The sequence below is a fragment of the Pinus tabuliformis genome, chromosome X, assembly GCF_031772625.1.
Source record: "Pinus tabuliformis cultivar Carrire ecotype Pingquan chromosome X, CPIR1, whole genome shotgun sequence".
Classification (NCBI taxonomy): domain Eukaryota; kingdom Viridiplantae; phylum Streptophyta; class Pinopsida; order Pinales; family Pinaceae; genus Pinus; species Pinus tabuliformis.
This window is the reverse complement of record NC_142308.1, coordinates 335,115,745-335,130,440: the sequence shown is the minus strand read 5'-3', so window position 1 is coordinate 335,130,440 and position 14,696 is coordinate 335,115,745. Positions and strand designations below refer to the sequence as shown.

Genomic DNA, 14,696 nt, shown 5'->3' with positions numbered 1-14,696 from the left:
ATACATAAAACGGGGTTTTTAGCTGTTGCGCTCCATAGATAAATATTGTGTTATATGCGATTGAAATAGTTTCTTTTCTTCTTCATGATTTCATCAATCAATTTTTTTTTTCCACTAATGAGTAGACTAGATTCAAGTATTTTTTTCTAGCATATTATATAAGTAGTTTGAATCTCAATAAAAATCTACATGGTATCAGAGATGAAGTCACTATAGAAGAGGAGAATATTAGTTTGTTGTGCAGGTGAAATGGAATTTGGAATTTCATACTTCAGATTCAGCAGGAAGTCGTTCTACGGTTGGAGACTTGAGTATGCCCTAGAGGGCAACTCGAATTACATAGCTTGGAAGGATAGGATGGAGGCAGTGTTGGAAGACAACGGGCTGAAGGAATTCATAGATCATGATATTCTAAAGCCTCCAACATGTGATGATAAATATCTCACTGAATGGAGAAAGTGTGTGGAAAAGGCGAAAAGGATTATCCTAGAAGGAGTTCGAGATCATATTGTCTCGAATCTCCATGGTAAGGAAACTCCATTTGCAATGTGGAAGGTATTGATGAACCTGTTTCAAAATAGCAGTGACTATAGGAAGCTGACACTAAAGGACAAGCTTAGAAAGATCAAGATGGAGAAGGGCAAATCAATTCCGAAGTACTTGACCAAGTTCACCCAATGTCAGGATGAGATTTGATGTGTCGGGGTTACTGTTGCAGAAGATGATTTGATGAGCTTAGGACTTCCCAAGAACTAGCATAGCTAATAGGACTCAGTGAATGGAAGGGAGAAGTTATCATGGTGGGATCCATTGTGGTCCGACTTGGTACAGGAAGAGATTTGGCAGAACACCAGAGACTAATCTTCATTAAAGCATGATGATGAGGAAAAATGTGCCTTAGATGGGAAGGGGAAGTCATCCCATTCCAAATCAGATTCCAGTCAAGGTGGCAATAAGAAGGACATGTCGAAAATCAAGTGTTTTCACTATTGTGAGATGGGACATTATGCCACAAAGTGTGCGCACAAGAAGGCTAGTAAGAAGCCCTCAAGAGGAGAGCAGCAGGTGAAGCTCTTGTTTCATAATTCAAACTGGATTTTACCCTCATCATTTGCATGGTGTCATTGATGATGGGTAGTGTGTGGTACCTGGACAATGGAGTTTCATTCCATATGGCTTGCAACAAAGAGCGCTTCAGTAACTTGGAGGAGAAGGATCTCCATAAGCATATCAATATGGGTGATGATGCGAGGTATAGCGCAATTGACATCTGTAATGTTACCTTCTAGAGGGAGTCTGGTTCCCCCCTCACATTGAGAGATGCCATGTATGTTTCGGGTTTGAAGAAGAACTTGATTTCTATTGCCATATTGGAGGATAGAGGCTATGATGTGATATTCAGTAAGGGAAAATCTTTCCTTCGTCACATAGCCACAGGAAAATTGAAGCATATCAGGGTTTGAGTGATGAAATTCTACAAATTTGAGGTAGAAGACTACGCTATATTGAGCACTAAAGTAGAAAAGGTGCAGAGCCGAGACATCTGTGAGTTGTGGCATAGAAGATTTGGTCACTTGCATCACGTATCTTTGAATATCATGTAGAAAATTTCTAGAGGACTTCCCAAAGGTACACTAGAGCAGAGAGACACATGCAAAGGGTGTACATTGGGGAAGTACACCAAACTTTCCTTTCATGAGAAAGACAATCAAGCACAAGTGATCCTTGATAGAGTTCACTCAGATGTGTGTGGATCATTCTCGACAACATCGATGGCCAAACACAAGTATTATGTAATATTTGTTGGTGATTTTTCTTGTAAGTGTTGGATTTTCTTCATGCAGAAGAAAGATCAGACGTTCGGTAAGTTTTTTGAATTTAAAGCACTTGTTGAGAAATATACTAGTAGGAAAGTTAAAGCTCTCATAAGCGATAACGGTGGATAATACGTGTCGAATGAATTCAACAACTTTTGTTTATCAAAAGGCATTAAACGAAAGTTGATAGCACCTCATAACCCACAGAAGAATACGGTGGCTAAAAGGAAGAACAAAATTATTGTGGAAGCGACATGGACAATGTTACATGATCAAGGCTTACTACTACACTTGTGGGTTGAATCATGTAACACAACTGTTCATTTGAAAAATAGAATCCCTCGTCGAATTCTCGGGATGAGTACACCAGAAGAGGCTTTTTCAGGGAAGAAACTAGATGTGGCACACTTCAAGATCTTTGGTTCATCAGTCTACTACCATGTTACCAAAGATGTACAAAAAAACTAGAGCCAACAGCTGAGTTGGGCATATTTGTGGGGTGCACTGATACACCTCACAACTATTAGGTGTACCTTCCAACCAACAGGATGATAATGGTTCGCAAAGAGGTGAAGTTTGATGAAGAGAAGGCCATGATATATTCCCTTGAGAGGGAGCTTCAACTACATGCAATTGAGGATATTTTAGCGCCAAAGGAGGAACCTAATGATGATGTGGAGCAGCCACATGCAGAGGAGAAAGGAGTGGAAACACACACACATGCAGAGACTTCCAAAGATGGGATCAAGTGCACTCGAGAGGTTGATAGGTTATTGCATGATGCCAGAGAGAATGTGGGAGCACCCACATCACAGTGCAGGCAGATGAGGTCACCAGAGAGGTACACCGACTACATGGCTCTAATGAGCGATATCGTAGAGATTGAGCCATCCTCATTCAAGGAATAAGTGTAGCAACCTGTGTGGGTTAATGCCATGGTTGAGTGTGACTCCATTTTCAGAAACAATGTTTGGAAAGTGGTCCCAAGACCAACATACAAGTAAGTGGTGAGTTCCAGATGGATTTATAAGGTAAAACAAACAATAGATGGGAGTGTGGAGAAACACAAGGCCAAATTTGTGGCTAGAGGATTCTATCAGTTGGAGGAAATTGATTACGATGAGACATTTTCTCCTGTAGCAAGGCACTCATCAATCATATCTATTCTAGCACCGTTAGTGCAGATGGGACGGAAGATAGATCATATGGATTAAATGACAACTTTCCTTAATGATATGATTGAGGAAGAGGTGTATATTGAGCATCCTAAAGGATTTGAGACCTTCAACAGAGAGTCGCATGTGTGCAGACTCAAGTGAGTGTTGTATGGACTGAAACAAGCACCTCGTGCTTAGTACACCTAGATTGACAGTTATTTCGTTGGATTGGGCTTCACCAAAAATGAAGTGGATGCGAACCTTTACCATATTGTGGTTGAAGGTAAATTTTTTATTATTGTTTTATATGTCGACGATTTGATTTTTACAGGTGATGAGAAGTTGATCAACTATTGCACAGAGGATCTTGCAAGAGAGTTTGAGATGAAGGACTTGGGGTTCATGCATTACTTTCTTGGTATGGAAGTATGGCAAGGAGATGATGAACTATTTGTCTCTTAGGGAAAGTATGACAATGAGATACTAAAGAAGTTCCACATGGAGAATAGTAAACCCATGGAGACTCCTCTAGCTGGTAATCGGAGGAAGGAGGATGCTTCTTCACGTGATGTAGTGGAGGCTATTATTTATAGGCATCTTGTGGGTTCACTTATGTATTTGGTGAACACACGACCAAACATGTTATGCAGTTAACCAACTTAGTCAAGCCATTGTTAAGCCAACCAAACTGTAATGGAAGGTAGCTAAACATGTGTTGAGATACCTCAAAGGCACCACTCATTTTGGTCTTTGGTACAGACAGACAGAGGGAGTGAAGCCTTAAGGCTTCACAAATGCAGATTGGGTAGGGAGTCCATCTGACAGGAAAATCACATCAAGGGGAATCTTCAGTACAATAAGAAGCAGAGATCAATTTCACTCAGCTCAGCACAGGTAGAGTACATGGCTACTAGTCAAGCAACTTATGACGCTATCTTGATGAGGAATATTCTTGTTGGTTTATTTGGTCAGCAAATGGATCCAACTGTGATTTACTATGACAATCAGAGTTGTATCAAACTCTATGAAAATCCAGTATTTCATGATCGGTCCAAACATATTGACATCTGGTATCACCATCTTTGATATTATGTGCAAAGGAGAATCATGTTGCTAGAGTACTTTCCTATAGAGGAGTAGGATGCAAATATTTTGACGAAGGCATTTTCAAGATGCAAATTCAATTTTCACAGAGGCAGGATCGAGGTAGAAGATAATCGCTTTTTTTTCTAGAGGGAGTGTTAAAATCAACAACAAGAAAATCCTAATTTAATTTTTCCTTGGATTAAATTGGGAATTAAATTGTAATTCTATTCTTATAGAAACTTGTAACAATTAATTAAGTTAAGTTGACTTAGCTGGCTCAGTAAATTCAAGTTGGAAGTTTATCTAGAGCCATGTAGAGTGATCCCTAAATTTTAGGGAGCTAGGTTGAGTTCTTATTGAGTTGTAATTATTTGATTCATCTTAACTCAGTTAAATTCAGTTAAACTAGTTCTAATTGTTGGAGGAACTAGTGAGCAGTCAAGTGAATTAAATTGGATTTAATTCACATGCAGTGATCAATCAGGTCACCGATAATTCACTCAAAATAGCTCATGCATGTCAGTTCAGATGAAGACCTAGTTGAGATTAGAGTTCAAGGACCGTGTAGTATCAGTTGTAAATTCATCTAAATTAAATAAGTGATGCATGCAATTAATAGAAGACCTATGGATGGATTATGTCGTTATGAGTGAGGAATTTCCCAATTAAATATCAGTTAATTCCCTTGGAAACTGTGCAACGAAGTAGGGGCTTAGCAAGCAAAATATTTGGCTAAGTAATGGCTTGAGCTGGTTTGTGAAGCAGTGAGATAGCTTGTACTTACGCAAAGATTGTTCGGGCTCAACAAGCATTGTATTTTCTTCTCGGATCTTCTAGTTAATGCAATATACATATAATAGGGTTTTTAGTTGTTGCTTTCCCTAGATAAATATTGTGTTATGTGCGATTGGAATTCTTCCTTTTCTACTTCATGATTTCATCGGTCAATTTTTGTTTCCGCTGATAAGCAGAGTAGATTCAAGTCTTTTATTCTAGCATATTACATAAGTAGCTTGAATCTACAAAAAAAATCTAAATTACTTCAGGTACTGTCATTGTTGAGTTGGTTACTGAATCATCATTTGGAAGTTCCATTATTTTAACTGCAATATCTAAATTGGTTTTAAATTTTATAGGTTTCTTTTCTTCTTGAGTTGTGATATTGATTGAGTCGAAGTTCATATCTTTTTCTTCAACTTGGACTGAAGACTTCAACACTTCTTTCGTGATATATTCTTCTAATTTGTTGTTCAATGATTTGTTATCCTTTTTAAGTTTCTTAATTTGAATGAGTCAACTTTGATTATGATTTTTGAGACATAAGAGTTCCTCATTTTCCAAGTCATCTTTATTTTGTTTCTCAAGCTTCTAGTCTTTTAAACACTTGATTTGTTCTAATAATTTTTTGTTAAGGTCCTTTAAGTGTAAATTTTCCTCTTCTTTCTCTCATAGACTTCTGTTGAATTTCTTGTCAAAACTTTTTTTTTCTTGTTCTACCTTGTGCTTCTTAATTTTACACTTTTTGACTTGTGTAAGTAGTTTCTGGATATGATCTTTTAAAAGAAAATTTCCTTTGTTTTTATTGGATATGGTCTCCTCAAACTCTTTTTGCTTCTCCAATATTAAGTTTTGTTTTATTTGAGGTATCGATTTCGTAATATCCTTAAATTCTTCTAATGATGACATTATCGATTTTGACTTCATTGTTATGTCTCCAAACGTGGTCATCTTTCCCTTATAAGAAAACATCATTTTGATTTTGTATGTTTAACATGAACGCACCCAAATATCTAAACGAAGGTTGACCAAGAGCTATGTCAACCTCTATGTGATACATTTTTACAACATGAAATTGCGATATGTACTCATAATGATCTACAATGATTTGTAAATCATTAATTTCATCTTTTTTTCTAAAAAAATATGTTGTTTCATCTACATTGGCATTAAAATTAACAGTCGATTCGTAAGATTAATATTTATGTAATTTTCACCATTGCTTGTACTAATAATGATATTAACTCTTTTCCCTTGGATGGTCCCTCTTAATGTAATTCACTCATGATGTTTGATTAAAATATCCTTATAAGAAAAATCGTCCTTCCTTCAGTTTTGATTTGGACTCCATGTTGTTTGTCAATAATTTTTCGTCAAACAATACTTTGACTACGTTAAGCAAAATTCATATTATTTCACTTAATATTTAATCTCTATATAATATCAGATATTTATTTTTTTAATAACTTTATATTAAGAGTCAAATAAATCCTTATAAATGACTTATTCACTTATATTTTTATAATACAAGATTGTCTCTTTTAATTTTCTCATCAAAAGTTTCATCAAAAAGTCACGAACCTTTGCTCTTCCATTGGAAAATTGAAGAATTGAATTTCGGGAATTAATTATATCATTGGATTTCAGACAAGGGATTGTAATTATGGTCGACTTGACTCTATGAGTGCATGGTCATGACTCCTTAGTTCTATTATTTTTTCAAGTCTTGACATTTAATCGAATCTTTAATGGCATGGTGAAATAACCATTGTACACGAATATTTTAACTGTGGGTTTATTAGGAGAAATGTTGTGCCTATCAACGACAAAAATGCAACCACAGAACGTGCTTGTAGCGTGAGAGTGGTTCTTAGCAGCAGAGGATGACATAGCGTTAGAGTGGTTTGACAATGGCAGAGGACGACCATTGAACACGACGGACAACTAACGATGAGAGGAATGAGGTCGGATGGTGGTTGTTGGCGGGTGCAAATGTTAATCGGGAAATGGTGGCAGCGGTGGATATGGATGGCGTGCGACAAAATAATTTGCAACGGGCGAGTAAAGTGGTGGTGGCTACAATGGTGGCTGCAGTAGCTTCAGATCGATGGTGCTAGCAAAATTGTTCCTGGTTGAGAAGTGGCAGCAGCGGTGGTTGTGTGCCCAGTCCAACAATGGTGACAACTAGTGCGGGTTGTGGTGTTGTTGTTTATAGCAGTGGGAGCTTTGTGGGGGTCGGCTATCCAACGACTTTGTCGTTAGCAACTTTGGCTATAGTTGGGCCATTGACAACGGCATCAAGGCGACTGGTAAGTTTGTGTGCCCTTTTGTTTTTTTACTTATTATTATTATTATTTTTAACACGTAATTTTTTATTAATTTTTTTGATTCGCATTTTTTTTCTTTCTATTTTTTTAATTATTATTTTTATTGTTATTTTTTGTAATGGCCAAAGGCCAATTGATGAATTGGAGAAGCTCCAAATTCTTGTAACAAAACGCATGATTACGACGACAACTACGTTGACAAAGATTTTAATGGTCAATTGTCGGGATTAGAGAACGTGGCTCTAATACCAACGTAACGAACAAGGTTGGTATACGCAGTGGAATAATCTTCAAAACACTTGGAAGATGTAAACATCCATAGTAGGACAAGTAATTGTATATTGAATATTATATAAGAATTGATGACATGATTAACAATAAGGGTGAGCGTCTGCTTATATGCTCTATGTAGGTACCTCTTCACCACAGTTAGGTCCTTAGGGACATACATTTTCATTAACTAGTTACTAATTAATCATTATCTATTATTATTATAGTTTTACATTATTTGTATTATTTTATATATATTATTATTCATAACATACCAAATATAGCAATTGAGTCGCTAAAGCAAATAGAAATGCAACACAAGCAAACATAGGTGCAACTTGTAGAAATGATCGCGGAAATAAAGCGTTCTCAAATAATGGCAAAACACTGACCCCTTGTTATTATTAATGGATTTAATGTTTCATTCTATAGATATTACAACATCTCCCCTATGAGCTATAGAGAACCTCTCGACCTAATTAATTATAAAAAACAAAAAAAATTAACTAATTACACTCTAATTACCACTGTCTTGTTACCTTATAAAAAAATTTGGAATATGAATAGGAGTTGCCTTTAAGTGACACTTTTTGAAGTTTCTGGCAGATTTCTAGCCATAGTCATATCTTGATTTGTGTTGTTTAAATTGGTTTTTTGATTTCATATAGGGATTTGGCACAACAACCTGAAAAACCCCAGGGCACTTCGATTGCGCAGAATTCACTCGTCAAAATTGTGATTTCATTGAATCCCTATCAAATTCTAGACAAATTAGCTCATAAAATAAACCAGAAAAATATTCAAAAATCACATTTAAAGACAACTAGATATCATATTATATAATAATTACATTTTTGCAATAAAATGATACTAAATACTTAATTAAAAGTAAAGAGAAACATTTAGATGACCAAAAACAATATCAATTATTGGTCTCGTCATTATGGCATCTCTGGTTGGTATTTCAATTTCTTTCACTTTTATTTCAGGTTCCATCCATTTAGGTGCTTTTGATTCACCTAACACGTGTTTCGCTTCATTGACTTCATTATAGGCGAGTGGAAATTAATATTTTTTGTATCGTATTGCATCCGTCGATACTTTGAAAATAGTTTTGAAATGTAATCATCCGTCGATACTTTGAAATGTAATCATCCGTCAATACTTTGAAAATAGTTTTGAAATGCTTGTTTATTTCTGAGTAGTTTTTTATGGAGGAGTTTTTAAGTGTGAATTTTTGGAAAGTTTTCAGTTTTTTATTATTATTTAATTTGTTTAAAATTTGATAGAGATTTATTGAAATCACAAGTTTGACTAGTGAACTCTTCACAATCTAAGTGCCTTAAGAGTTTTTAAAACATTGAATACCTATATGAAATAAAAAAACCAGTTTAAATAACACAAATCAAGATTTGGCCACATTTGTTTTTACTGAATTTTAATGAAAAATCGACCAAAATCTCCAAAAAATTACAGAATACTCCATTCTTTACTCTTTTAAATGTCATAGTTATAAGTCAAAATCGACCAATCGTCAACTTTTGACTTTACTCTTTTACTTTTTTTGCTTATTTCTTCTGGACTTGTTCTTTTCAATTATTTCTTGTGGGCTTGTTTTTTCCATGAATTCTATCCGGTGATGCTTCATTTCGAAAGAAACCCAAAAAGTGGCTTGTTTGTCTATGTTTCCTTTGTAGATTGCGGCAGGTGGTTATTAAGTCTCGACTCTCGAGGGATAAAAAGAAATATCGCAAGATCCTCCATCTGGAATTTCACTAACGGAAACATATTTATTATACAATAACATTGATTTTGGGAGACAAGGGTTTCCAAATCAACTTTCTTCTAGGAAGACTCACGCACAAACTCCCTAACTTGGTAGGAGGGGAGAAATATTAGGAGATAATAACCATCATCAAATCCAAAAACCTCAACATGGTTGCTAACTTGTGATATCCATAGCAAGTAGACTTGCCTTTGAGAATTTGGAAAACCATGAGGAATTGGGACCCTAATATTTCTCCAATATATTGGTCAAATCTTAATAAACAAGAACTCCAAAAGAAAACAATTCTAGTCATGGAAGGGAGGGACTTGATCAAATGAGGATATAAACCAGTTGGGGAATTTACAGTTAAGGCAACCCAATATTTGGTTTCCAACCATCATCATTTTCCATCCCAATAAATATGGAAAAAATATAGATAGAGAGTCTCTGGTCCAAGATATCCCATTTCATCTAGTTGTTGTAAAGGAACTAAGCCCTTACTTGGGACTAAATCATTTGCAAAGGATTTGAGGGACCATCTCTATGTTATCTCTGCCACTTAAACAAGGAAACAATGGAGCACTTATTCAATTCATGCCACTCTGTGGAAGCTCTTTGGAAAAAGGTAGGACAACTATTTGGTCAATCTGATTGACACTCCTTAGACATCTTAAAAACAATCAAAGATTGGCAAGGTTTTTCCTTTCTTAATCCCATTGTTAATCAAGCTTAGTTGCTTCTCCCCATATTCTTTCTTTGGCACACTTGGAAGGAGCAAAATATTTGAATTTTCAAAATGGCTCCTCCTCGGTGAATTATGTTTGGTCCATAGTTTAGCTTCAGATCAATGAAACTATCATACTTTCTTCGTGGTCCTTGTATGATTGGTCCTCCTCCCCTTCATATATGCCCATTCTTGCCAAGCTCAACCTGTGATCTTCTTCCTCTCTCACACCCCCCCCCCCCAATTCTCCGCCCCCTCTCTTTTGTCTCCTTGTTTGTAGTCTCCCCCATATCTAGGTCTTTTTAAGATTAATTTCGATGTAGCCTCCAAAAGAGACCCATGTATAGGTTGATATAAAGGTCTCTTCGAGATGACACAGGTCAAGCTTTTTTTGTGTTTGTAGGGCCCATAAGCTACAAAACCAATAATGTAACATAATTCTTTGTGTTGGAAAAAAGTTTTGTAGTTTTCCATTCAACAAGGCATCTACAAACTCATGGTGGAAGGAGACTCTAGACTAGTCATTGCAATCCTTAAAAAATTACTCATTGGGGCCTCTACTAAAATAATCACTTCAAATTGGAGGTTGGAAAACTACATAGAAAGAATTTGCCTCCTCCTCCCCTTGCTTCCTATTATGATCCCTTCCCATGTTCACCAAGTTGGAAACAATGTAGTGGATTGCCTTGCCAATCAAAGGCACTCGCAGGCTGATTTTCATATATCTTCTCCCTAGACAAGCCTCACCCCATCATCTTAGCTAAGCAATTATGCCACTCTAGTGACTAGAAATCATTAGAACCTGGATCAGTTGGGAAGCATGGTAAGGGGCCTTTGTTCTTTCATTCAGGTCTTTTGTGCGTTATATAACCACCCTTCTCTTAGGAACAGATCAACCTATTGTTGCACCATGTCATGCCATCATGGACACAATAAGTGTGGTGCAACCATCCACGAGGAAGGGAGTTGTTGTGATTGCAATCAAGCACACTTTGGTGCCATACTCTTCCACCTTCTACCCTTGCAAATATATAAGAGGAAATCCAACAAATAGTGAATGACATCATTTTAGGCAGAGATGAGTTTACGAATGCAAAGATATTGGCTTTTGTCACCGATTGGTGTTGGACACTAGCCAGCCTAGAGGAAGACAAAATAAATATTTCTACACTATTGAATTATATTGGCTTATCAAAGCCCTATTAGGGAAAGTCCTCTTGGAGAGAATGAAGCCAAAAAAAAATTCTATAGTTAAATGATTTGCATGCAAAACAGAGAGACATGGCACATCGTTTCACCGGGATCTAAGCTAAACATATTGATCATTGTTTTCTTTATATTGTTTCTAATATTTTGGCAACATTACTAGTTTATATTGCTATTACTATGACTTTATATTATTGTTTAGTTTCAGAGGTGGCTTTCATTGTGCAGAGTGTGAGGCCACCTTCACACTTTGCATAATGATATTTAAAATTCCTTCAAATGAGCTGAAATTGCAGAATCAAACTTACCAAATATAGCAATTGAGTCGTGGAAGCAGATAAAAATGCAACATAAGCAAACATAGGTACGAATTTTAGAAATGATTACAGAAATAGAGCATTCTCAAATAATGAAAAAATGTGGGCCCCTTATTATTATTGGATTTAATTTTTCATTCTATAGATATTGCAACAACTCCCCTATGAGCTATAGGCCCCTCTCGACCCAATTAATTATCAAAAAATAAAAACAAAAATAAAAATAAAAATAAAAATAAAATAACTAACTACACTCTAATTACCACTCTTGTTACCCTTTAACAAGAGTGGAATATGAATAGGCTTTGCCTTTAAGTGACATTTTTTGAAGTTTCTTGCTAAAACATTTGTGGTCACACCTTGATTTGTGTTGTTTAAACTAGTTTTTTATTGCATATATGGATTCACCAACACCAGCCTAAAAGACCCCTCGACACTTTGATTGTGCAGAGTTCACTTGTCAAAATTATAATTTCATTAGATCCTGTTAAATTCTAAACAAATTTACTCAAAAAATAAAACTAACTAACTTCTTTTCTTTTCAAAAAAATAACATCTAAAAACAATTAAATATCCTACCTTGTAATTGCATAAAAAAAAAATATTAAATATCTAATTAAAGGTCAAAAAGAAACATTTAGATAACCAAAAAAAATGCAATTATTCGTCTCCTCATTAAGGCATCTTTGGTTGATATTTCAATTTCTTTCACTTTTATGTGCACGTCCATCCATTTAGGCGCTTTTGATTCAACTAAATCGTGTTTCCATTCTTTGATTTCATTATAGGCAAGTGGAAAGTTATGTTTTTTCTTGTATCGTCTTGATAATCATCTGGGGATATTTTGAAAATAGTTTTAAATTGTTTCTTTATTTTAGTGAAGTGAAGAGTTTTTAAATGTAATTTTATGATTTAATTGGTTTAAAATTTGGAAGGGATTTATTAAAATAAGAAGTTTGATAAGTGAATATTTTATAATCTAAATATTTTGAGGATTTTCTAAAGTAAAAGTTTTTGGGATACTAAATTTATATATATAATTAAAAAACTAGTTTAAATAATACAAATCAAAATTTAATCACAAACATTTTCACTAAATTAAAAAAAAAAACTCTAAAAAATTACACCAAAAAACTGTTTTCTTTACTCTTCCGTTAAATATTTTCATTTTCCCGCTGACTAGATTCTGGCCTGATACATAAATCGACCCATCGTCGTCGATTTTGACTCTACTCTTTTACCTTTTTTTTCTTGTTTCTTCTGGACTTGTTTTTTTCAATTATTTCTTGTGGCCTTGGTTTTTCCATGAATTCTGATCAGACGATCTTTCATTTCGAAAGAAACCGAAAAAGTGCCTTGTTTGTCTACGCCTCCTTTGTAGACTGCGGCCGGTTGTTATAAAGTCGTGAGTAAAACGAGTGGTGATATGAAAGGTTTTCGTGAAGATTCGATCACCTAGTCGCGTTTATTAATTCGTGATTGAAGTTAGAGATGGGATTTTTCATGGCATTCACAAAGGATTATTGACTTAACATTCTGGTTTTTATTGTCCATAACAAAAGCTACAGAATGTGTAAAAATAAAAATAGTTCATATCTGTGTGGCGTGCTCTAACTCTGAAACATTTAGGTTTGCGGAGGTCATTCGGCTCTTCAAAGGGGAAGATGGGCAAAATACCATCATCTGAATATCGATTGAGATCGTTTAAATATCAATTGAGAGCATCTAAATCCCGACCGAGAACCCCCCTTGGAGCCGTGACTCGTCAATTGCGAGAATTACCTGACAATAGAGAAACGGCCCTCGGAGCCGTGACTGAACAACCGGGAGAAATACCTGGCGGTACAGAAATAACAAAATGGATCAGGAACAGAGCATTGCCTCTTCATATTCCACAGGAATCCTATGCTGATCCCAAATTGCAGTCCGTTGTATGCATATTCACAGTTCCTAACTTCCTCAAAGAGTTGAATATCAAAGCATATGTCCCTCAACCTGTTTCGCTGGGTCCCTATCATTCCAACAGAGCAAATCTTTCTGGAATGGACGATCACAAAAAGAGAGCCCTGCGTAGAATGATGACGAGGTTCAATAATATGAGGGGCGCCACTGATCCAGATAATTTGGAGTTCTCCTTTCGTGCAATCGAGAAGATCTTCCAGGACGTGGGAAATATCAAGAACAGCTACGAAGAAAAAATTGAGTGCAAGCCAGAGTGCCTGGCTGTGATGCTTACTTTGGACGGTTGCTTCCTTCTCGAAATATTGAGGACTCTGGGTGGAGACGACTTAATCTGGGAAGTAGTGATAAGTATGAACCTATTTTTGATAGAAATAGGATTGATTTTACCGGATTCGATATACTGAATGACATTTTGATGCTGGAAAATCAAGTCCCCTTCACAGTTCTCCGAAATCTACTCGAATTGGAGTTCAGTTCAGTCAATAACGTGGAGAAATTTCTTTTGGATGTGGTGGTAAGAGTTCTAGGGACGAGGTTCTACCCTTTTGATTATGATCAGAAAGATATGGAAAGATGGTCCCGGCGGCTACCAGATGGAAAAGCTCATCATTTTCTGGGATTGTTGCACAGCCTCATTGTGTCTCCACCTTCCGATGATGATAATGAGCGTGCAATTCCGATTGACAGCAACGGCAAGAAACAATCAGGGAAGGACGACAGATGCATCCGTTGTGCAGTAGAATTAAGTAATGTTGGTATCAAATTTCAGCGATGCAATGGAGGCATCAAGCAAATTTATTTTGATCAGAAGAAAGCCACGATGTATCTTCCTCCGATCAATGTCACGGACCACACAGAAGTACTGTTCCGTAACTTAATTGCTCTGGAGCTATGTCAGGCCTCTGGAATCAATTACGTTACCTGCTACTCGATTTTGATGAACAACTTGATCCACACGGAAAAAGACGTGGCTCTGCTCAGAAATAGCGGAATCCTTAAAAACTACCATGGGACTGACGCAGAGGTCGCCAAGCTCTTCAATTGTGTGTGCAGGGGAATCACTCTGTGCCGCAAAGGTGTCTTGGAGAAACTGCAAGATGATGTGATGGATCATTACAGCAATAAGTTGCTGGTGTTGATTGCCCAGTTTGTGGAGGAGCATTTCTCACCGACCTGGAAAATTGTAGGTATGTTAGCGATGGCAATTCTTGTACTGTCTCTGACCCTGTTGCAAACCATCTTCTCCATACTCCAAGTATACAAGTAGCCTCCACGCTGTTTTATT

At 36.3% G+C, this 14,696-nt stretch overlaps 1 protein-coding gene across 1 annotated transcript; it reads left to right on the top strand.

The window, feature by feature from the left end:
* Positions 1 to 6,843: 6,843 nt before the first annotated feature.
* Positions 6,844 to 14,678, top strand: LOC149139824 (putative UPF0481 protein At3g02645). Its single transcript, XM_089450830.1, has 4 exons — positions 6,844 to 6,930; positions 7,056 to 7,146; positions 13,079 to 13,759; positions 13,843 to 14,678. The coding sequence occupies exons 1-4, from the start codon at positions 6,844 to 6,846 to the stop codon at positions 14,676 to 14,678; spliced, it is 1,695 nt and encodes a 564-aa protein (XP_089306956.1).
* Positions 14,679 to 14,696: the final 18 nt, after the last annotated feature.

Excerpts from the sequence above, each read along its gene's own strand:
- LOC149139824 (XM_089450830.1), top strand. The coding sequence starts at position 6,844 with ATGGTGGCAGCGGTGGATATGGATGGCGTGCGACAAAATAATTTGCAA. Across the intron at positions 7,147-13,078 it reads CAACGGCATCAAGGCGACTG|GTTTGCGGAGGTCATTCGGC; the intron begins GTAAGTTTGTGT and ends TGAAACATTTAG. Across the intron at positions 13,760-13,842 it reads AATCTGGGAAGTAGTGATAA|TCCCCTTCACAGTTCTCCGA; the intron begins GTATGAACCTAT and ends TGGAAAATCAAG.